At 41.3% G+C, this 24,639-nt stretch overlaps 1 protein-coding gene across 1 annotated transcript in view; it reads right to left on the bottom strand.

Annotated features, from left to right (window-relative positions):
- LOC136157099 (ankyrin repeat domain-containing protein 26-like) overlaps window positions 1-24,639 on the bottom strand; it is a 94,204-nt gene that overhangs the window by 14,062 nt on the left and 55,503 nt on the right. The window contains 4 exon segments of the mRNA XM_065919131.1: window positions 15,439-15,525; window positions 16,752-16,966; window positions 17,544-17,834; window positions 23,914-23,959. Coding sequence (XP_065775203.1) covers window positions 15,439-15,525; window positions 16,752-16,966; window positions 17,544-17,834; window positions 23,914-23,959 — 639 coding nt within the window.

The following is a 24,639-nucleotide window of genomic DNA, read 5'->3' as shown; positions in this document are numbered from 1 at the left end:
GTTGCTAAGCTGCATTTCTTTTTCAAGGACAAGGTCAAATATATTTGGATGTGAGCAACATTTCATTTGTCAAGTTGTTCTGCATCACCTTTTCAATTTCACTTAGGAAAAAATATTTGAAAGGTTACTCCTAATCCTTTGCCCCAAATAACACAAACCACAGCCAAATACCAGTCCCAAACAGATTTCTGAATGATTTTTTTCTTTTGGACTGAAAAATTTCCTAAGAATGTTTTCATCATTACTGCTTTCCTCTCTTTTTATGACTATTGTTAATATAGCCTTATTTGTTTTAAACTTTTTAAACTTACCACAAACAGAGGTTTTGACAAAAGCAAAAAACAAAAAACAAACAAAAAAAGGAAGTTTTGAAACATTAAAGGACACCTCCTTTCCTTTGCCCATTTGATATCAAGACGGGTTAACTAATCAATGGAAATCTAAGAAACTAATCTTACAGGGAAAGGGTATGCTTCTATTTCTCCAGATGGATCCAACGAGTTCACATGACTTCCTCTTCAGAAGATTCAACCTAAGGGGGCCCCCAGCATTCAGACTAGAGATGAAACAGCAAAAAACCCAGGAAGAAAGAATTCCAATACAAGCTGTGGCGACATTAAAAATTTCCAAAAAACACCGCACTCGACGCCATCAACCTTATGTTCTCCCTTCTTGGGGACAGATAAAAACCCTTACTAATCAAACTGAAAATCTGATTTCTCAACAAGGAATGCCTCGGAATCCTGAAAACAATTTTCTTCGCTATGCTTGCTTTGCTTGCTTTTGCTTCCCCCGCTCAGGCTGACTTGATTGATCACACTTACTGGGCTTATATACCTAACCCCCCTTTTTTTATTGTAGGTTGTAAAATGGACAGATATAGGACAAATCATATCCACTAATGAGTCAACACATATGCCCCCTCCTTGAAACTTGGAGGGGCCCTCTCATCCTGAAAAAAAAGAAAAACTAGTTAATATCTTTCTAGGTTATGAAATCCTTCCTTTGTGTATGGGTACAACAGAATTATGCATAAACGTTAGCCGACAAACTTAGGCCTTCCCCTGCCTCCAAAAGAGGATTTTCTGATGTTTCTCGGATTACTTACTGCTCTTTCTTTGTCCATGAATCATGTTTATACTACTAAAACTTTAAGAAAAGAATTAAAGAAAAAACAAAGAACACTATGCAAAGGGTTTACTAATAAAAACTTTAAATATATTCCTGTTCATTAAGACAAATGTCAGGCAATATCAAGAAAATTAATGTTTAGAGCTAATCATACAATTGTCGATTGGGGACCCCATAGTATGTGGTTATCGAACTGCTCAGATGATATTAACAATACTATGTATGATCATATTACTCAAGTAACATGGAAGGTTACTAATACTACAATGGAACATTACCATGATAGAGGACTTCTTGGCCAGCTTGACGATGGAATGGCCCCCACCTCGTCCTCGAGTCATCCTTGATAAACAGATTGGGCCTAAACAATGGGACACCTGAAAACTTGCTGCAAACACCGAAGAACTTGGGACTTGGGCCAGACATTCCCCAGGGACCAATCATAGCCATCAAATGGGTTGGAGATCAATGAACAGATGTAAAAAAATACATGATGCTAAAACGTGATTGAAATTCTACTCAATTTCAGGTTACTCCTGTTCATTTCTATAATAGTGGCTACAACTGGAAACAAATCAAGTTTCATATACAAAACATATATGATAATGCCTTTCTGAATGTACAGTTATTACAAAAAAAATATGTGAAACCTTTTCTAACAATCTGACCTCTTCCACTTGTATGAGAACTTTAGCTAAACAATTAGCTGATCAATTATCTGGGCTAGACCCACATGAATGGTTTCAAAGCCTTACTCATAGCATTGGGTCTAGAACTATAATTTTGGTGATTGTCTTAACAATTATATTTGTTGTCTACTGTTGCCTTCATGCAAAGATTGTCAAAACTGAACAAACTCTGATGGTCAGAACTCTTCTTCCAAATATTATAAATAAATAAGGGGGAATTGTCAGGAATGTTTGACGGGAGGATTCCTACGTGCTGTCTCTCATGAGCCCTTTGTCCCTCTTCAAGCGGAACAGCACGCTGCTCCCAGGGACTGAGGTCACTGTGTGAGGCAGGCTTGGGTCTCCTTTAGTAAACATTCTCTTTAGGACAAAACTGCTTAGTCTCCTTCCCCTTCCTTGAGACATGGATTGCCTCCTGACCTTGTGACCAACATTACCCCTTGTTCCCTTGGTAACGGTTGCTGTACGTTTGGTTTTCTGAGCTCTATCATTCCCGAAAGAAGCTTCTTGTACCACAGCCTATATATACTCATAGGAAAATCATTAAAGCACCTTTGCTCCATCAGAACTTAGCTCCCTGGGTCTTTTTTGTCTCTCTCTCTCTTTTTCTCTTTTACTTTCTTATCGTTGACTCCATACCACCAGGTTCCGGTCTATTAAAGGACCCCAACAGTACAGGAGACTGTGATCAAGACCATTTCCAAGAAAAAGAAATTAAAAAAAAAAAAAAAAAAGGTTCTCTGAGGAGGCCTAAGAAATAGCTGTGCAAAGAAGAGAAGCAAAAGGCAAAGAAGAAAAGAAAAAATATACCTATCTGAATGCAGAGTTCCAAAGAATAGCAAGGAGAGAGAAGAAAGCCTTCCTCAGTGGTCAATGCAAAGAAATAGAGGAAAACAACAGAATGGGAATGATGAGATCTCTTCAACCAAATTAGAGATACCAAGGGAAGATTTCATGCAAAGATAGGCTCAATAAAGGACACAAATGGTATGGACCTAACAGAAGCAGAAGATATTAAGAAGAGGTGGCAAGAATGCACAGAAGAACTGAACAAAAAAAAAAAGGTCTTTACGACCCAGATAATCATGACGGTGTGATCACTCACCTAGAGCCAGACATCCTGGAATGTGAAGTCAAGTGGGCCTTAAGGAAGCATCACTGTGAATAAAGCTAGTGGATGTGATGGAATTGCAGTTGAGCTATTTCAAATCGTGAAAGATGATCCTGTGAAAGTGCTGCACTCAATGTGCCAGCAAATTTGGAAAACTCAGGAGTGGCCACAGGACTGGAAAAGGTCAGTTTTCATTCCAATCCCTAAGAATGGCAATGCCAAAGAATGTACAAACGACCGCACAATTGCACTCATCTCACACGCTAGTAAAGTAATGCTCAAAATTCTCCAAGCCAGCCTTCAGCAATACGTGAACTATGAACTTCCAGATGTTCAAGCTGGTTTTAGAAAAGGCAGAGGACCCAGAGATCAAATTGTCAACATCCGTTGGATCATCGAAAAAGCAAGAGAGTTCCAGAAAAATACTATTTTTGCTTTATTGACTATGCCAGAGGCTTTGACTGTGTGGATCACAATAAACTGTGGAAAATTCTGAAAGAGATGGGAATAGCAGACCACATGACCTGTCTCTTGAGAAATCTGTTTGTAGGTCAGGGAGCAACAGTCAAAACTGGACATGGAACAACAGACTGGTTCCAAATAGGAAAAGGAGTAGCTCAGGCCTGTATATTGTCACCCTGCTTATTGAACTTATATGCAGAGTACATCATGAGAAGCTCTGGACTGGATAAGGCACAAGCTGGAATGAAGATTGCCGGGAGGAATATCAATAACCTCAGATATGCATATGACACCACCCTTATTGCAGAAGGTAAAGAAGAACTAAAGAGCCTCTTGATGAAAGTGAAAGAGGAGAGTGAAAAAGTTGGCTTGAAACTCAACATTCAGAAAACTAAGATCATGGCATCTGGTCCCAACACTTCATGGCAAATAGATGGGGAAACAGTGGAAACAGTGGCTGACTTTATTTTGGAGGGCTCCAAAATCACTGCAGATGTTGACTGCAGCCTTGAAATTAAAAGACGCTTACTCCTTGGAAGAAAAATTATGACCAAGCTAGACAGCATATTAAAAAGCAGAGACATTACTTTGTCAACAAAGGTCCATCTTGACAAGGCTATGGTTTTTCCAGTAGCCAAAAAACTGATGCTTTTGAACTGTGGTGTTGGAGAAGACTCTTGAGAGTCCCTTGGACTACAAGGAGATCCAACCAGTCCATCCTAAAGGAAATCAGTCCTGAGTGTTTGGAAGGACTGATGTTGAAGCTGAAACTCCAATACTTTGCCCACCTGATGCAAAGAGCCGACTCATTGGTCCCGGGAAAGACTGAGGGCAGGAGGGGAAGGGGACGACAGAGAATGAGATGGTTGGATGGCATCACTGACTCGATGGACATGAGTTTGAGCAAGCTCTGGGAGCCGGTGCTGGACAGGGAAGTCAGGTGTGCTGCAGTCCATGGGGTCATCAACCGTCTGACACGACTGAGCCACTGAACTGAACTGAACTGTGATTTTCCAGTAGTCACATATGGATGTGATTGTTGAACTGTAAAAAAGGCTGAACACCAAAGAATTGGTGCTTTTGAACTGCACTGTTGGAGAGACTCTTGAGAATCCCTTAGAGCACAAGGAGATCAAACCAGTCAATCCTAATGGAAATCAATTTTAAGTATTCATTGCAAGGAGTGATGCTGAAGCTGAAGCTCCATTACTTAGGGCACTTGATGCAAAGGGCCGAATCATTAGAAAAGACCCCAATGCTGGGGGTCATGAAGGCAGGAGGAGAAGTGGATGACAGAAGACGAGACGGTTGGGTGACATCACCGATTCAAAGGACATGAGTTTGAGCAAACTCCAGGAGATGGTGAAGGACAGGGAAGCCTGGCATGCTGCAGTCCATGGGATCACAAAGGACTGGAAGCGACTGAACTACAATGGCAATACATAAAACTGATAACCAACAAGGACATACAGTATATCATAGAGAATTCTACTCAATATTCTAGAATAACCTAATGGGAAAAAATCTGAAAAGAATGGAAAAAAAAAAAATATATATATATATATATATATAACTGATTCGCTTTGCTGTACAGCTGAAACTAACACAAGAGTGTATGTCAAACTTACTTTAATAAAATTTAAGAAAAATTGTTTCCTGCTGGAATAAGGTTTTATATTCCTTTAGAACAAATATCCACAACTCCTAATAAACATCTCAGAAGCTAAGGGGTCTTTCCTATGACTTCCTCCCATTTAATTTGCAGTTTCATAATGTACCTTTTTATTCATTACAATGAGTCATGAGCATTGAGTGGCCCAGTGACAACCAGTAACAACTAACAAGAGAGAAGAAGCCATCTTCTCTGGCTGGATGTTGCATCTCTAACATCCAGCACAGAGACTACACTCTAAAATTGGCTGGTTTTGGTTGTGTGGCTTTTGAAGGACATAATGTACATTGAATATCTGAGATGGGGGAATATGACACACAGATTATTTCAACAAGAGAGAATTTTTTTTTCAATATTCAAATTATGTTTTTTTTTAAGTTTTAAAACTGAACTATAGTTGGTTTAAAATATTGTGTTAGTGTCAGTTGTATAGCATAGTGATTCAGTATTTTTGCAGGTTTTACCCGAATACAGTTTATTACAAGATATGACTATAATTCCCTGTACTATACAGTATAGCCTCACTGATTATCTATTTTATAACTAGTAGTTTGAATCTATTAATCCCATACTCCTAATTTGTCCCTCCCCCTTTAGAAGAGAGATTTTTTGTAGACTTCTCGGCCTAGGTGAGTTCCGAATGAAAAGCTCCTAACTAGGAATCTTCCCTCCGCCTCTTGAATCTAGTGAAAATAAAGGAGAACAGACTAAAAAGAAGAACTAATGGGAATGGAGTTGGACCCTGTGGGGACCTCCGCATGGCCCCTCCCACTTGTTTGTAGAAAAACTTTAGCCTCCAAGGCTCCGCCAGAGTCCCAAAGAGCAAACGTAATCAGAGAAGTGAGAAGGTGGTGAAACAAATGAAAACAGTTGAACAAGACAAAATAACAACAGTTAAACCTTTGAACAAAGTCAAGGACCTTTAACTCTTCCTCAAGGGCTGCAGAGAACTTTCTGAGCCATATCCGTGAGCTCTTCTGCAGATACTGACACCCGCACCAGGTAGAAGAAGTTAACTGCATGCTGGCTACACCTATGTTTACCCCAGACCAGTTGAAACCTGGTCATGGTTGATAATACTGACTCCTAAAACCACCCAGTTAGCTCACCACCAACCAACCCAGAAGGAGGTACACCAGCTATCAGGCACCTCACACCCGTACCCCTAACGTTCCCTTTCAAAACCCTTCCCTGAATTTGGGGGAGAATAGATACTTGTACATATATGGTGGAGTCACTCGCTGTGCTCCTGAAACTATCACCCTTTTTCTTCATTGGCTTGACTTCAAGATAAAATAAGTTTTTTGAAAAAATGTTTTTTTGTCCTTAGGAAACCTAAGTCACATATTTTTCTTCATTCTACTTTTCCAAAAAGTGCCTTTATTTTTTCGAAAATATTCTATCGGGAAAGGTTTAAGATTTTGTTAATTCTCTCATAAACCAGCCTACCCTCCTTGTAAGAAACCATTAACTGTTTAATATAAAACTTGGGGACATATATTTCGATGCTGCTATCTGTATACCTCCTCCTGTGTGTGTGATTATGTGTGTCTATACCTAGCTGTTTCTCGCTACTGGAAATACGCTGCACAACCTTGTGAAGCTTGCCTTGCTTTAACAATGAATCATTGACATTAGAAGCAACAGCAACAGCAACAATAAAACCCTCCCCTGGAAGTCATCAGACAGTGGTGTCTTTGGAGAAGGAGCCCTCTGTTCTCCTTGCCTGGCCCCACATTGGGCACCTTGGAATAAACACCACACTTTCCTTCATCACAACCTGGTGTCAGCAGATTGGTTTGACTGTGCATTGGGCAAATGGACTCAAGTTTGGTTGGGTAACAAAATCTAACCAACTCCTTCAGGAAGACAGGAGGCAGTGTATAGGTTGTGTTATAGCTTCTCCATAAAACCTAGTCAAGAACTGGAGAAGTACTAGATGATTTCAATAGTCTCCTTAAGATTGATAGTTAAAATAACTGTCTAGTGTGAGGGTTAATTTATGTGTCGATTTGGTTAGCTTATGATACCAGCTGTTTGGTCAAATATCAGTTTGGATGTTTTTGTGAAGATATATTTCCAATATGATTAGTATTTAAATCCATAACTGAAAAAATAAAGTGCAATTCAAGAAAGACAGATTCAGCTTAAACTGAAAGTCTTCTGAGAAAGAGAGGTGAGGGCTTACGAAGACAAAAAGCCACAGGTTGTCAAAAATTACCTGATGAGAACTGGGACTGACTCTCATACGAGTCAGGAAATATTTGGCCTTACAGAATCACAAGGTATACAGGGCAGGGGTGGTACGATTAAATGTATGGTTAAATGTTGCCAAAGACTCCTGCCTGGAAAATCGCATGGACGGCGGAACCTGGTAGGCTGCAGTCCATGGGGTCGCTAAGAGTCGGACACGACTGAGCGACTTCACTTTCACTTTTCACTTTCATGCACTGGAGAAGGATACGGCAGCCCACTCCAGTGTTCTTGCCTGGAGAGTCCCAGGGACGGCGGAGCCTGGTGGGCTGCCGTCTATGGGGTCACACAGAGTTGGACTCGACTGAAGTGACTTAGCAGCAAGACAAGCTGAAAGGATTTGGTGCCCATCAACTTCAAGTTTCCCTGGACTGGTTCCAGAGGCTGAATTGCGGCCACTCTTCTAGGAACTCTTCTAGGAACAAGGGGGGAAACTGTGGGGAAATAAACTTCCCTGGGATTTAGCAGAGGCTCTTTGTCTCTCACATCTCCAGCCATTCATCTAATTAATTGCTCCAACCTGAAAGGATTCATAGTCTCATCTCCCCAAGGAGACTAAATATTATAGCTCAGGATAAGTCCCCCGAAGGCGCTCCGTCTCATTAAGAATTTATATTTCAAGGAGAGATGAGGCCAAGATATGGCTCCTTAAGAGATTTTGTTACCAGCAAAGCCTATGAACAGTTACCAGGTTTTGTTTTTTTTAAAAAAAAAAAAAAAAAAGGAAAGAAAAATGCAACTTACGAATAAAAATACTAACCTCCTTTCCCTTGTGCTTAGTCTGGTTTCTCTTGCTCACAGGGCGATACCTGCAGAGGCCTTGCTCCTGGCCCTTCAAACCGCAGTTGCTGGTGTGAACCGCCTTGGCCGACGCTCCTGCTTAGGGTAGGGGGGCCGTGTTCGTAGATGCTGCCAGGACACCTTAATGCAAGATGGCAACGAGCCCTGTGAGCCCCATTACCTGGAGCAGCTGCTCCCAGAACCCTCCAACTCCACCCCCGCCCCGCTGACGAGGGCCCTGTGGAGCAGCCCCACCCGCGGCCTATTGGAGAGCGTGGGCTGTGCAGGGGGCCTCCCACCTTTCAGTTCCTTAGCTTCTCAACACAACTCATTCCACTGGCAGAGCGACATTGGGCTGAAGGACCCGTTTGGGGTGGGTACCAGCGTTACTTACATATCAAAAGCCAGAGTAAGGAGGAGATCCTTCCCAGGAGAGGAAAAGGCCCTTCACAAGCAGCAGGGACAAGGTTTCCTGCCGTCCTACACCTGCTGGTGTGGAACAACTGACCTGCTCTCAACACACGGCCCCGGGTGCAGTCCTGGGCGAGGGGGCAACACCTGTATGTTTACTGTGAGATATTTAATAAGGACTGTGTCGCTGATCACAATAACCTGTCCGTGACTTCAGGATAAAAGGAACGAATACTGAAAGCCCAGCCAAAAGCAAGAGTGTCTCAAAGAGGTGAGTGACAGTGAACGCCAAGAGGAAGGAGAAATTCAGACAAACAAGGACTGGAAAGCTGTGGCTTTGATTCAGTGACGCGGAAGTCATCAGTGACTTGGGAGCAGTTTTGAGGAAAGAGAGGGAAGACAGTCTAGAGTTGCTAGAGATACAGGCAAACCTTTCGAGAAGTTTGTTGTGGGACCTAAGACTGTCTGGTACCAGTGAGAGGGGAAGAGCAAGGCGAGAAATTTATAGAAAGGAGATTGGAAATCATCATCAGAAGATACAAATTAATGAAATAAAGTAGCAGATCACTGGGCAGTGCAGCATGTGAATCGTGTGGAGAGAGTGAGGGGGAAGGATCAGCAGTCTCACATGAAACTCGAGTTCTGCCAAGTCAGACACTGAGAAGACAGAAGGAAAAGGGGATCAGGATTAAGTGAGCATTAGTGACTTTCAGCTCTTGGAATTGTGGAGGAAAACACTTTCTCCACCCTCTTAGGTTCGGTGTTTGGGAATCTGCAAATTAAATTGTTAAAAGCAGATAACCATGAGAAAAAATACTTAATAGTTTCCTGGCAGTCATGTACACATGTGACATTTGGACCATAAAGCTGAGCACCGAAGAATTCATGCTTTCAAACTGTGGTGCTGGAGAAGACTCTTGAGAGTCCCTTGGACAGCAAGGAGAACAAAACAGTCAATCTTAAAAGAAACCAACCCTGAATATTTTCATTGGAAGGATTGATGCTGAAGCTCCAATACCTGATGTATTGAGCCACCTGATGTAAAGAGCCGACTTATTGGAAAAGACTCCAATGCTGGGAAAGATTGAGGGCCGTAGGAAAAGTGGGCGACAAAGAATGAGACGGTCGGATGGTATCTTCGACTCAATGGACATGAATATGAGCAAACTCTGGGAGATGGTGACAGACAGGGAATCCTGGAGTGTTGCAGTCCCTGGGGTCACAAAGAGTTGGACATAACTGATCAACTGGACAATAACAACAACATGCAAAGCTTCACACAGAAATGTGACTTGAAGGGGAGGTGACAACTGGGAGTTGATATACTACTTAATAAATGACAGGGAGTAGGAGATAAAGGCATCTTCTGAGAAACTGGTGACTTGGGGGAGGAGGGGCACTGACAGGAGAACAAATAACATTTCGGAAAGAAAAATGGTACTTTAGGAGGATATATGGGAGATAGGGGGGTATTGTGAAAATGTCTGTTTGTCTGGTGCTTGGAACTTTTCTCTAATTTTAAGACTTTTTCCAAAACTCAAACAACAATAGATAGGTTGATAGGTAAAGCAAAGGTGAAAAGTCTTAGGCAGATCTTATTTATCTATGAGGAAATTTTCCCTAATTTTAAGTCTCATTCCAAAAGTAAATCAAAAGTCAATTAAAACTGACTCAAATGTATTTCTTTTTAGAGCTGAATAACACACAACTTCTTCATCCATTCATCTGTTGATGGACATTTAGGGTGCTTGAAATACACAGAACGAAAAGAATGAAAGAAATCCACAGACATTTTCCGATTTTTTAAAGCTATGGACATAATTGCAGTGAGCACTGGGGTACATGTGTTTTTTTGGAATTTGCTGTTTGATGCAGAGAACCCAAAGCTGGTGGTTCGTGACAAACTAGAGGGCTGGAATCGGGAGGGAGGTGGGAGGGTGGCTCAGGAAGGAGGGTTCATATGTATATCTATGGCTGATTCAGGTTGGTGTATGGCAGAAACCATCACAATATTGTAAAGTAATTATCCTCTGATTAAAAATAAGAATTAGGAAAAGTTAATTCATTTAAAAGGCAAAGACTCAGGCAAATCTTATTTCCCCATGAGGAAAGATCTATGAATCAGTGTTTAAAGTTACATATAGCAAGTTTTATGCCACTATTAACCATTACAATACCTCAAAACATCGACAGTACCCATAACAACAGTAGCTACATCTTTAGGTCTCTCTATGTATCTATATATATAGATATATATAGTGATAAAAACTGGAAAATACAAAAAAGCTATCAATCAACACCACTAAATAGTAATGACAAGTTTGGTTGTTTGAGTGCTGTTTAAACAGCTGGTATTAGGGCTCAGTTTGAGTTTGTATAGGGCGTCTCGGGGGGCTCTTATGGTAAACAACCCAACTGCAATGCAGGTGACTCTGGTTGATCCCAGGGTCTGGAAGATCCCCTGGAGAAGGGAATGGCAACCCAATCCATTATTCTTGGCTGGAGAATTCCAGGGACATAGGAGCCTGGTGGGCAACAGTCCGTGGGCTCGCAAAGAGTCGGACACGACTGACTAACACTTTCACTTTGAACATGGAAAACTCAACAGTCCTGATGTTTCTGCTTAAAAGTAAGTTAGATGCAGAGAAACATGGCTTAAAATGCCATTTAAATTTTCATGATACACACACAATACAAAAATATTTTCCTTTAATAAAGATTTTCTCATCATTTTTAATGGGAAACAACTAAAATCTCATGGAAACAGTGCAGTAGGGAAATTTTTACTATTGAGTTTTCAAATCATATATTTTTTTCCTTCAAAATCTGTATATATTATTTTGATGTCTCACAGGTAGGTCCTGATATAGATTTGATCTGCCTGTAGATAATACAGAGGACACTCGAGAGAATTCAGAAACAAATTCAGCAGCACCTGGAAAGAGACAGAATTATATTCTTTATCCAAAATACTTGAGTTCACAAAGTATTAGCTAAAACAAACAAACAAAAAAACCCTGAGACCTTTCCTAGTGTTCTGAAGCATGAAACATATCTGTATATGACATGACACAAAACACAAGGTAATTGCATTCTCTGCCCAGGGTCGCTCGTGTGGCTGAGGACCAGAGCCTCTGGCTTCCTCGTGCTTCATTCATTTACTCAGGAACTACGCGCAGAGGGGCTGGGACAGCACTGGAAGTACAAGATGGAGGTGCCCCAGCGCACCCGGAAAACGACACGCTCTAAAGTGGGAAACCGGTGAACAGGCAGCTTCCACACAGACTCATAAACTCTAAGACAGATACAAAAGACGGCACAGGGACACTCAGAAGGGACAGCCAGCTTCGTGTCAGTACTGCCAGCCTTCTGGTGGAGGCGCTATGGAAGCAGATGCCTGAAGGACAGGAAAAGGTACAGGAGACGGAGGGGAGAAGCTCGTACAAAGCCCGCCGGTGAGGACGCGCAGCTGTGGGATCCTACAGTCTGGCTGGTTAGATGCAGAGCTGAGGGCAGAGGAGGGCGGTAAGGAGGTAAGGCCGCCTACTTTGGCAGGACCCAAACTGGTGTGGGTGTTTGGAGCTTTTCCTGAGGCTGAGAGATAAACTGGTGACAAAGCCAGCGACAGAGAAATTTAGTCACCCAACGAGTGCCTGCTACACACACGTGACTGTTGAGTCTGGGTTTCCAGCCTTAACCGCCACCAGCGCCTGAGAAGCGGGTGAACGCCACATTTCCTGAGAATAGTGTCAGGTGCAGGCAGACAGTTCCACAGGGATGGAGGCAGTAGAAGAAGGAAATAGCCAGAAATAAAAGAAATACACAGACCTTTAGAGATTATTTTTCAAGCTACAGAACATGATGAATCAATGAGGAAGAAGGATATTTTTCACTATGACCGCTCATGCATTCACATTTCTCATTAGCTATGTGTAAGAAAAAATATTCAACATGGTGTCTGCTATCCAAACAATGGAAAGAGATCCCATTTACTGCCTTCGGTGTATTTCAGAAATCAATGTCCAAATTTAATTCGTACGTTTTGGCAACATACCTTTCCTTAGTTCTCTAGTTATAATCCAGTCCAGCTCCTGCCATATCTGAAATAAGTCAAATATTATTTATGTTTAAGATAAACAAGAGATACTATCATAAGAATGACATCGAACTTACTAAATGTGACTTTTAAATAATACTTTTAGACACTAGACCTAACCTCAAGATTACTTCAGTAGAAAAAAAAATTACATAAATAAAAGAAACTGAATTCCTACTTATTCTCCTTATAGATAACAGAGCATATTTATGGAATGCTATTTAGATTAACTGATAAAAAGTACAATAAATATCAGTTTGTCGAGTACACATAATGTGAAAGAATGAGGGAATGACCCATAATCCTAGGAACGACCCACAAGATTCCTATCTTCTCCCCTAACAGCTCCTGCCCTAAATATGTACTGAGACCTTTATTTTGATTTCTAGGTGAGGATCGTATTCAAATGGAGGAAGTAGTTTAAAGTCAAATATTAAGAACGAGAGCACATCTGTGGTTTTCTTTAAAGTTTTCCATTTAATGAAAAGACAGAAAGGTGAGAAAATTTACACACAAGAAACAGTGTCCCAGCAAGTTTCAATTCTGAAGATGTTTAGCCAGAGGGATTCTCTTCTAAGTGTGAGTTTCCAAACTATGTCCCATAGACGGGGAAGGTCCCACAGGGGTCACTGCAGGGATGGGGAACAGAGAAGTCACAGCTGCGGGGCCTCTGGCCGCTCTTCAGCTACAAGGCTCTATGCTTGTCTCCGTTTTGTGTAACACGGTTCCCTGCAGGAGTTTTCTTTTTTAAAAGAAAGGTTCTTTTCTTTGGGAAAAAAAACAAACTTTTTTAAAGGTATGTGAGTCATTGATTTAGTCAAAGTTCCTAATTCTACAAAAGAAGTAACAAAGGCCATGTCCTTCTTACTGAGTCCAGAGTCCTAGGCCAGCTATGTTCTTAGATTAAGAAAAAACACATAGATTTTTAAATATAATATAGACAAAATGAACATGTAAAACCTTGTTATACAGTTGAATAATGCTTGTGGTGTGACATGACTTTTGAAGTAAATTATGTGTTTTAAATGCATGAACAAGAATAAATCAATATCAAATCCTATTTGTGGCAGTCAATACAGGTATTTTAGAAAGCATACCTATTTTTTAAACAGAGGTCAGGGAACTTGAAGGAGAGAATCTTTAGCTGAATCAAGTGGGCCAAAAGTGAAGAGATTCAACCTTAAAAGGATGTTCAGTTCCTCTAGATAGAACCTGGCTTGCTAAAATGACTCAGCAATGAATTATCCACCTTTTGGGTTACTGAGGACAAAACTTAAAACACACAACAGATCTCTCTTTACTGTTTAGCATACTTCTATCCAGGCTCGCATCATTAGTTGGTATATACAAAAAGCATGAGTGTAATCTCAACTATAATCTAAATCTGGTCAGAAGTTGCAGTTGACCTTCATTTCCTCAGTCTGAAGTTTCAAGGGGAGCATCCGCTACCCTCCTCATGAGAAGCAAGATTTACCTAACGGGTGAGTTTGGGACAAGGAACGAAGAAGTGCTTGCTTGGTTCCCAATCTCTTCTTTGAAAAGATGTATGCGCGCACAGCACCGTGAACTTGGGTCTGCGGTAGGCAGCCCACCCCTGGGACGGGGGTCAAGCCTTTGCTTTCTCCCCTTAGGCCTGTGTCTGCGTGGGCAGGTCTCTGACTTGGGATGAAGTGTCTGGAGGCCCGCTGTGACTGCACAGCTAGAGCACGTCCTCCAGGTTCATGGCTCTCAAGTACTACGACCCAACGTAGCTCCAGTGCTGTCGAAGAAACCTTAGATTGCTCTTCTATGAGAGCAAGAAGCCAGATGAGAAAACAGGTTGAGACTGCATGTAACAAGGGCTGCTTTTCTCTGCATCACCATCATGGAAACACCATCAAAAACCATAAACCCGTGTGCATTGACGGAAATGGACATTTTAATCACAATGATTACACAATGAAAACTAGCTGCAATTTAAAGACTCCCCTTCATTGCTATCTCAGTCATCATTCATCCAGGTGAAGTCAAGACAGAGACAAAAGTGAGTTTCATTTACAAGTTTTCAATATTTGATTTAACTACAAACTTAGAAACATTCTACAACTGCTCAGCAAGATATGTTTTAGACATTTAAATCAAAATTCTGTCAGTAAAATAGCAATTAAAGATGTACTCTTGTATAATAACAAAAAATGTTAACCTAAAACCCAAAATTAATCTTTTGATTATTACAAGTTTGTTTAATTCATAAAAATGACTTATCTAGGATTCCTTCAAATAAAAAACATCCATATGTTATTAGCGTTTAGATGCCAGTCAGTCACTTATGGTTAGGGTTAGAAAAACTGCGGTGGGAGCAGCAGAGCCTGGAAATGATTATGAACCACTGCCAAAGTGAAATCAATTGCAAAGTTAATCAAACATCTGAAAGTACACTTTCGGTTACTAGACAATAAAATTTCATTTCTAAAGTAGAATTTCAATGCAGGTTTTAAACAAATTTAAGAATTTAAGAAGTATCTCTTACAAACGAGAGATTTAGAACAAAAAAAATCATTAAATGTCTCCTTGATTATCACAGTTGATTATGGTTTTACTTAGCATGCATAAATAAAAAAAACAACTCGGAAGTTCACCAAATTAAAAATAAGGATCATTTATATCAGAAATCTGAACCCCAGTGAAAAAAATAGAACAGAACTAACCTTTCTTGGTCAAGAAAGTCTCCACGCTGCCATTTGAACGGCGTGGAGTTGAGGTAGAAAACCCTACGTTTGCTCCTGAAATAAGATTTGTATTGAACCCTGAAGTAAGATAGAAATTTCCAACAGAAGAGGGCTCCAGGACTGACCTGCTGCTGAGAGTGCTGAGTAAAGATCTCTTCTGCTGTTTCTCCACCTCAAGTTCGGTGCTCATCTCTGCCAGCCTCTTATTATTCCTGGGGAAGATGGAAAACACCAATTTCATTCATGTTTCCCTAAGTGACTTGCATTTTGTAAGTTGCCGCACAGTAAATGGAATTCCCATCACACTGTGAACACTGAAAGCACAGAGCAGACCTGCTGTAAACAGTGACAGCTCTGACCTTGTTCTAAAGAATGTGTGTCTGGGGCTCCTCAGGTGACAAGTCACAGCTGCGAGAGGAGAGAAAGGGCGTCAGAGAGAAAGGGAGGTGGGCTCACAGCGACACCTGCTGCCTCTGGGACACGCCTGCCCCCAGAAAACAGTTCAGGGATGAAGAAACACGCCATCCCACAAATCCATTTTCAAGCGTTTCCTTTCACCATTCTTATATATACCTTCCACTCATGACCGTGGAGAAATTAAGCACTTGGCTCTGAGGAATCACCTAGAGCCACAAACTTGAGGGCAATGGGTGACAAAAGGGCTAAAACAGCCCCAGGAACAATGACAAGTATGCCCTGCTTTTCCAAAGTTCATTTTATGTTACTTCACTTCGACAAAGGGCCTACATCAGTACCTGTATCTCATAATCAAAAAAAAGAAAAAATCTGAAGAGAATTTTTGGTTTCATTTCAAACGGCAAAAAGTCAAAACAGCGTTCAGTGTACGTTTTAGAGGGAGAGGCACGGCGCTCCCCATGCAGGGAGACTGGCCCCACCGAGCGCCTTCCCCGGAAGCCACACCCCACACCCCAGCATCAAGTCCCACAGCCCTGAACCCTCTCTGGGAGCACCTGTGCTTCCCTTGTGTATGCTTATTTTGGGCATCGACTAGCAGAACGTGCCCTAGGTCCCTGCTCCTTTGCTGTATGCTCTCTGGGCTTGTGAAAGGCGTCCTAGGAGTGCTCTGCTTTCAGAGGCGGGGAAGCCTGGACTCGGCACTGCAGGTGGGATCTGCCCTTTCCAGCCTCCAGACACCCCCTCAGTCAGGTCACCATGCCAGGGTCAGCCACTCTGTGAATTACCCGGCCTTTCACCCCTGCGTGAATGTTCCCCGATTTCACAAGCATGCTTTTACTTAGTGTAGGAAAACTTACCAGGATATCTTATTACTCATTTTTCTTAGGGTGCCCTCTAGCAGTGACTGACTAGCTAGCTTTCCCTTCCTACTAATCTCAGGAACCTGGCTCTATAAAAATTAGGCTTCAGAGACAAATTAATGGACTAAATTTATCTTCTGTGATTCTGTGTTTTGACTTACTTGTCTAGTTCATTTTCCAATGACTTTCTAACTTCTAGTTCCCCTAAGTAGAGTTTCTTATACTTTTCCATCTCTACTTTCTTATAATCTTGAGAAGTTTTCATCCTGGATAGTTCAGATTCCAAGTCTTTAATTCTGAGTTCCATCTGACTTCTTATGGAAGCAATATGCCCCTCTTGGAACTGCTCTGAGATTTCTTGACTTGCTGCTTGTGTCTAAGTCAAATTTAAAAAGATACATTTTTTAAATGATTATAACCTGAATAATGATATTTGTTCCATTTAGTTTTGAGTCAGGAATTCAGAGAGTGATTTTAAATGTGAAAATAAGAAAAGAGGAACTTTAAAATAATCATCGTCAATGTGACATGAATTAAATCTGAATTATAAAATAAATGTGGAATCAATGTTATAGTAGTACTTAAGGAAGCGGATGATTCAAAGATTAAGAGGATGAAGTGAAAATTTAGAAACTGAACAAGACAAGAATAATTCAAGAGGATGGTACCAGTTCTAAACCACATATTTGTTTTCCCCGCTCATTGTCTTGTGTATACCAATTGGTCTTATAAGTAAAAGGATTCTCTAGTGAGAAGCATTCTGAAAGATCAATTTAGTGATAACTGTGATGGAAACTGAAATATTTACAAGGAGAAACAAGTGTGCCCCTCCTTCCAGAAATCTACAGAACACACTGCTCTAAGGGAAGCAGAGGAAACACATAAGCTGTATCCATCCAAAATGTAATTTACAATGAGGTGAATTCAAGCACATGACAGATCAACAAATTAACCTGCAAAAATAGGTAGACTTCTTTCCATTTCTCTGCGAGGTCCTGTCTCACTCTTTCTTCAATCTCCCGTTTATACTGCTCAACTTGAGTGCGTTCTATCATCTTCAGTTCTGCATGACTTTTGAGTTTCACTACTTCTTGATCCAACTTCTTGCTCTCTTTCTCTAGTTTCTCAAATTTCCTTGGCCATCCTTTCATTGATAACAACTCCCGTTGAAGAACTTGGTATGTTGCATCCAGGTGCAGACACTGTGAACAGGCAGCTCCCAGCTCTGCTGGAAGATGATCAGTCTGCAAGAATAAAACAATACCATTTAGTTCTGAGGAAAGTGGACTGAGCACAGCCTCGCTCAAACCGAGGATCAAATATATACGATGGTATCTGTATTGGAGAATGTAGGGCCTGGAATAACTCAGAGAATCAAGAAAGAAGTTCAAACCACCAAGAGTCACAAAATATACTCTTCACTATCATCTTAGTATCACAACATTTGCACTTGATTTTACACTCTTTTCTTGTTCTACAGTAATACTTTTCTATCTTTCCTCTGTAGAATGACTGGAAGCCACCTCCTAGTAGAATGCCTCTTACCCCTTTCTCCCATCTTATCCCATGGTTTTTAAGAAGTTTGAGGTATCCTGTATTGAGTTATCTAGGGCTGAGTTAGTAAATGCCTCCCAAAAGAAGATTGTGAAAATAAGACGCTAATGGTTAAATCTTGTAAATATGGATTCTAATCCAATAAGCCTTTTCCTGAACTACAAACAGTTTTTGCTAATTTGAAATGCATTCCAAAGAGAAATGATTCACAAGGTTAAAGAAAGGTTAAAGAAATCCCATCTCCTAAGAGTTTAGTGAGATGATCCATACATTTTTCTGAACAACAAAAAAATGCCTCATTCTTGTAAGCCTTTCTTACTTTCCACAGAATAAGAGACATACCAAACAAAAGAAAGAAAAAATATTTACTGGAATAGCAGTGACACTGAATTGGAAAGAACTTTCCTTTAGACAGAATGATTACTTGGTAAGTCGACGTGATTGGAGCTCATGGTTTTCAAACATGTCTCCAAATTCTTTGACACTTTTCTCATGAAATTCCCTCTCCTTAAGTATGTGTTAGTCCTAGTAACTGATTCCTCCTGGACAGAGTCTGGGGAAACTGCTGTGTGAGTTTTAAAGCTAAATAGCTTCTGAATGTTGCTCTGTGGGGAAGCCAACTCTTAGACTCAGTCAACATGCTGGGAAGAAGCACAGCCCACACACAGAGCACATGTCAGTGTCCCCACTGACCGCCCCCACCTAACGGCCCCTCCAAAAGCCAGCTCCAACACCAGACGTGTGCATGGGGAAGTCTTCAGAGGACTCTGGTCCCCACCTTCACGACATCCCGGCTGATGCAACTGGAGAAGAAATGAGCGGGGCTCACTCACTGAGCCTTGGCCCAGCGCAGACTTGTGAACAAAGCAAACGCTGTTCTGAGTCACTGGGCTTTGAGGTGGTTTCTAATGCAGTTTGTTAACAATAAATAACTGGCATAGACACTGATATTAAACATGAGGTTCAGTTCAGTTCAGTCGCTCAGTCACGTCTGACTCTTTGTGGCCCCATGGACTGCAGCACGCCCGGCTTCCCTGGCCACCATCAACTCCCAGAACTTGCACAACTCGTGTCCATCGAGTCGGTGATGCCCCCAAATGAGGTACTGCTGTTAAAAAAGAGCTGAAACATGTGAGAATGCCTTTGAACCTGGAGGTAGGTTGCACTTGAATGGATGCAGAGAAAGAAATGAAAACCCAATGGGCTTCATGACATTGTACACAGAAGCCTGATGGTCCTTGAAGATGCTGCCGATGATGGCTTCTAGGCAAGAGAAGAAACGGACACTGAAACATGGGAGGCGGAGACTCTTGCTCTAAAGCAGCTGAAAGTAAATCAATGAGAGGGGTAAGCTATCAGAGAAATTTAAAAGTGCTATTAAATATAAAGGGACCAAGACTCACTGGGTTCAATATCTGTATCCCCTTTACAGCATCTCCACATGTCCAATTGTCACAGGATGCTAAAGGACAGAAATGGCTTCTGGGCTAAGATCAAATCTAGGGTGCTGCCAGGTAAACACCTGTAGACTGTAAGTGTAAGACCCTGGAAAGACTTAAGGTGGTGCCTCAGATTCCTTAAAGGATCTTAAGAGGAAAAGAACGCTAAATGTGTCATCCTGCAAAGTTTCACAGGAAGCCCAAGGTGCAGGGCTTCTTTCAGAAAAGATTTTGGAGGGTAACTTTCCCAATGGCGTGAACCCCAATGAAATTCACAGGACACTAAGAGCTTTAAAGAGAACCTTGGCAGCAAAAACACTGCTTGTTTGTTTGACCTAACAGAGACCAAGTGTGAGCTGCCCACTCATGTCTGCCTCTGTGCCCCACAGATTGAAGCCCACCAGGCTCTTCTGTCCATGGGATTCTCTGGGAAAGAACACTGGAGTGGCTTGCCATTTCCTTCTCCAGGGGATAGGGCTTCCCTGATAGCTCAGTTGGTAAAGTATCCGCCTGCGGTACAGGAGATTCTGGTTTGATCCCTGGGTCGGGAAGATCCGCTGGAGAAGGGATAGGCTGCCCACTCCAGTATTCTTGGGCTTCCCTTGTGGCTCAGCTGGTAAAGAATCTGCCCACAATGCAGAAGACCTGGGTTTGATCCCTGGGTTGCAAAGATCCCCTAGAGAAGGGAAAGGCTACCCACTCCAGTATTCTGCCCTGGAAAATGCCATGAACTATATGGTCCATGGGTTCTCAAAGAGTCAGACACGACTGAGTGACTTCCACTGTCACTTTCTCCGGGGGCTCTTCCCAACCCAGGGATCAAACCTGGGTCTCCTGCATTGCAGGCAGATTCTTTACTGTCTGAGACACCAGGGAAGTCCAACCGAGAGACCAAGACATACAAAATGAGAAGAGGCCTTGGGATTTTCTTAGAAGTTCAATAAAGAGGAATCTGGCTCGGAAACAGAGTCACCTACAGACAGAGGTCATTTCTTATGAAAAGGACAGCACAGAGCTCAGACTGCAAGCACAGAAATAAAAAAATAATATTATCTTTCATGAGTTCACGAGTGATAAGCATTTGTAGTCAACGGAGTTTATAAACCTGATACCAGTAAGGACAGATTTCAAAATGAATGACTTTGCTTCAAGCAGCTTAAAATGATATTTCATCATTTCATCATTTTTCTAGAATTTAAACTGGCAACATTTATTTGTTAAATAGGTTTTTACACATAAAATTGACCATCTGGTGATGTCCATGTATAGACTCACCTACTGTGTTATTGGAAGAGGGTGTTTGCTATGACCAGTGTGTTCTCTTGGCAAAAATCTGTTTGCCTTTGCCCTGCTTCATTTCGTACTCCAAGGCCAAACTTGCCTGTTATGCCACATCTCTCTTGAGTTCCTACTTTGCATTCCAGTCCTCTATGATAAAAAGTACACTTTTTTTTTTCCCGTGTTAGTTCTAGAAGGTCTTGTGGGTCATCATAGAACTGCTGAACTTCAGCTAAAGAGTTCTAAAGGACAGCACGGAGAGATAAGAAAGCCTTCCTCAGCGATCAATGCAAAGAAACAGAGGAAAACAACAGACTGGGAAAGACTGGAGATCTCGTCAAGTAAATTAGAGATACCAAGGGAACATTTCATGTGAAGATGGGCCAATTAAGGACAGAAATGGTATGAACCTAACAGAAAGCAGAAGATATTAAAAAGAGGTGGCAAGAACACAAAAGAACTGCACAAAAAAGGTCTTCGTGACCCAGATAACCATGATGACGTGATCACTCACCTAGAGACAGACATTCTGGAGTGCAAAGTCAGGTGGGCCTTAAGAAATGAGCAAAGATAGTGAAGGTAATGGAATTCCAGTTGAGCTCTTTCAAACCTAAAAGATGATGCTGTGAATGAGCTTCACTCAATATGCCAGCAAATGTGGAAAACTCAGCAGTGGCCACAGGACTGCAAAAGGTCAGTTTTCATTTCAATCCCGACGAAAGGCAATGCCAAAGAATGTTCAAACTACTGCACAATTGCACTCATCTCACATGCTAGCAAAGTAACGCTCAAAATTCTCCAAGTGAGGCTTCAATAGTACCTGAACCGGGAACTTCCAGATGTTCAAGCTGAATGTAAAAAAGGCAGAGGAACCAGAGTACAAATTTCCAACATCCCTAGGATCACAGAAAAAGTAAGAGAATTCCAGGAAAACATCTACTTCTGCTTCATCGACTATGTCAAAGCCTTTGACTGTGTGGATCAAGCAAACTTTGGAAAATTCTTACAGGGATGGGGCTACCCAACTACCTTACCCGCCTCCTCAGAAACCTGTATGTAGCTCAAGAAGCAACAATTAGAACTGAACATGGAACATCGGACTGGTTGCAAATTGGGAAAAGAGCACGTCAAGGCTGTGTACTGTCACCTGCTTATTTAACTTACATGCAGAGTACATCACGCGAAATGCCATGCAGAAGTAATTACAAGCTGGAATCAAGATAGCCGGGAGAAATATCACTAACCTCAGATATGTAGATGACACCACCCTTATGGCAGAAAGAGAAGAGGATCTAAAGATCCTCTTAAAGAAAGAGAAAGAGGAGAGTGAAAAAGCTGGCTTAAAACTCAACATTGAGGAAACTAAGATCATGGCATCCAGTCCCATCAGTTCATGGCAGATAAATGGGAGAACAATGGAAATAGTGAGAGACTTTATTTTTGGGAGCTCCAAAATCATTGCAGATGGTGACTGTACCCATGAAATTAAAAGACGCCTCCTCCTTGGAAGAAAAGATATGAACAACCTTTACAGCATATTAAAAGCAGAGATATTACTTTGCCGACAAAGGTCTGTCTAGTCAAAGCTATGGTTTTTCCAGTAATCACAAATGGATTTGTGAGTTGGACCATTAAGAGAGCTGAGCACCGAATTGATGCTTTTGAACTGTGGTGTTGGAGAAGACTCTTGAGGGTCTCTTGGACTGCAAGGAGTTCCAACCAGTCAGTCCTAGAGGAAACCAGTCCTGAATATTCATATGATGGATTCTGAAGCTGATGCTCCAGTACTTTGGCCACCTGATGTGAAGAACTGACTCACTGGAAGAGACCCTGATGCTGGGAAAGATTGAAGGCAGGAGAAGAAGGGGACGTCAGAGAATGAGGTGGTTGGATGGCATCACTGACTCGATGGACATGAGTTTGAGCAGGCTCCAGGATTTGGTGATGGACAAGGAAGACTGGCTTGCTGCAGATCATCGGTTTGCAGAGTTGGACACAATGGAGCAACTGAACTGGCACATAAAATACTAAATGCTAATGAAAGTTTTTTAAAGTGTGGCTATAATGACATTTTACTTTCTAAAGATGCTCTAAACTAATTTTCATCAGTGGTTCAAGATATTCCAGGTTTTGTTAAATCACAGCTTACTAAAATAATCTTTGAAAAAATCCCATGCAAACCCCATCTCTTTAAAGAGAAATCCAACCTAGGAAAAAATATATTCTTTCAGAAAGAAGGGTTCTATAGAGACATAGTATTAGTTACTGGTGAAGAGAACAAACCAATATTAAAAATGATTCATTCTCTAAAATCTCACAGAAGGGTTTGGATTACAAGAGAAATTCAGAATTCTCAATCAAACCATTGCTAAAATTTCTAGACTCAAACATATTTGTGTACCAATGTTTATGGCAGCATTATTAACAACAGCCAGGAAGTGGAAAACCCCCCCCAATTTCATTGACAGAGGAATGAACAAACAAAATGTGGTCTGTATAAAATATTGCTTTTCGACTGGATTCTCACAATATTTTAAATTAGAATCTTACTACAAAAATCATTAATTTTATGACTTCAGTCCACTTCTTCTATAAAGAGGAGTTATGCTACCGGTAGCAAGCAATATCAGTAAAAATACAATAAACTCTTAATTTTTTTCCCCAATTATTTTACAATATTGTAGTGCTTTTTGCCATACATTGACATCAATCAGCCATGGATTTACATGTGTTCCTCATCCTGAACCCCCCTCCCACCTCCCTCCCCATCCCATCCCTCTGGGTCATCCCAGTGCACCAGCCCCGACACTTGTCTCATGCATCCAACCTGGACTGGCAATCTGTTTCACACTTGATAATATACATGTTTCGATGCCGTTCTCTCACAATAAACTCTTCAATCAAAGAGGTTTTTCACACTGTCCAAAATATTGTCATATATTACGAGTAAAAAAATTAAAATTCTTCCTCAGTATGACAGAAATTAAGAGGCTGACTTACCAATCTTGTACTTAACAGGTTTTTCTGAAGCTGTTCAATTTTAACCACCTACCTGCTTTTTGACTGTAGTTTGTAACTTGGCATTTTCAATTTCAAGTCTAAAATGCAGATTTAAAATAATTATTCTCACACATAGGTTTTGGGTTTTTTTTTTTAGATATTTTTTGGATATGGACCATTTTTAAAGTCTTTATTGAATTTACTACAACACTGCTTCTGTTTTATGTTTTGGATCTTTGGCTGTGATGCACATGGGATCTTAGCTCCCTGACCATGGATCAAACAAACCCATACCCTCTGCCTTGGAAGGCAGAGTTTTAACCCCTGAACTCTCAAGGAAGTACTTCACACATAGGTTTTTAAAAATACCACACTGTTTCTGAACAAACATCTGCAGTTCAATTATAGAGGATCTCAGTATTTTGAAAAGTAAAGGATTTGGCAATTGCACTGTTTTCTAGTTGTGTTTTATGGACAATCAGCTTCCCTGGTGGCTCAAACGGTAAAGAATCTGCTGGCAATACAGGAGATCCAGGTTCGATCCCTGGGTCAGGAAGATCCCCAGGACCAGGATGTGGCAACCCACTCTGGGATTCTTGCCTGGAGAACTCCATGAACAGAGGACCCTGGTGGGCTATACTCCGTGGGGTCCTAAAGAGTTGGATGCGGCTGAGTGACTAACACTTTCACTTTTCACTTGTGGATAATGTGCAAAATATGGAAACAATGGGGGAAAAATATGCATCTCAAAACAGCTCAAAGCCGAAATGTTACCCAG

The sequence above is a fragment of the Muntiacus reevesi genome, chromosome 2 (assembly GCF_963930625.1).
Source record: "Muntiacus reevesi chromosome 2, mMunRee1.1, whole genome shotgun sequence".
In the NCBI taxonomy this organism is placed as follows: domain Eukaryota; kingdom Metazoa; phylum Chordata; class Mammalia; order Artiodactyla; family Cervidae; genus Muntiacus; species Muntiacus reevesi.
The sequence above is the reverse complement of the archived record's forward strand: the minus strand, read 5'-3'. Positions and strand labels throughout refer to the sequence as shown.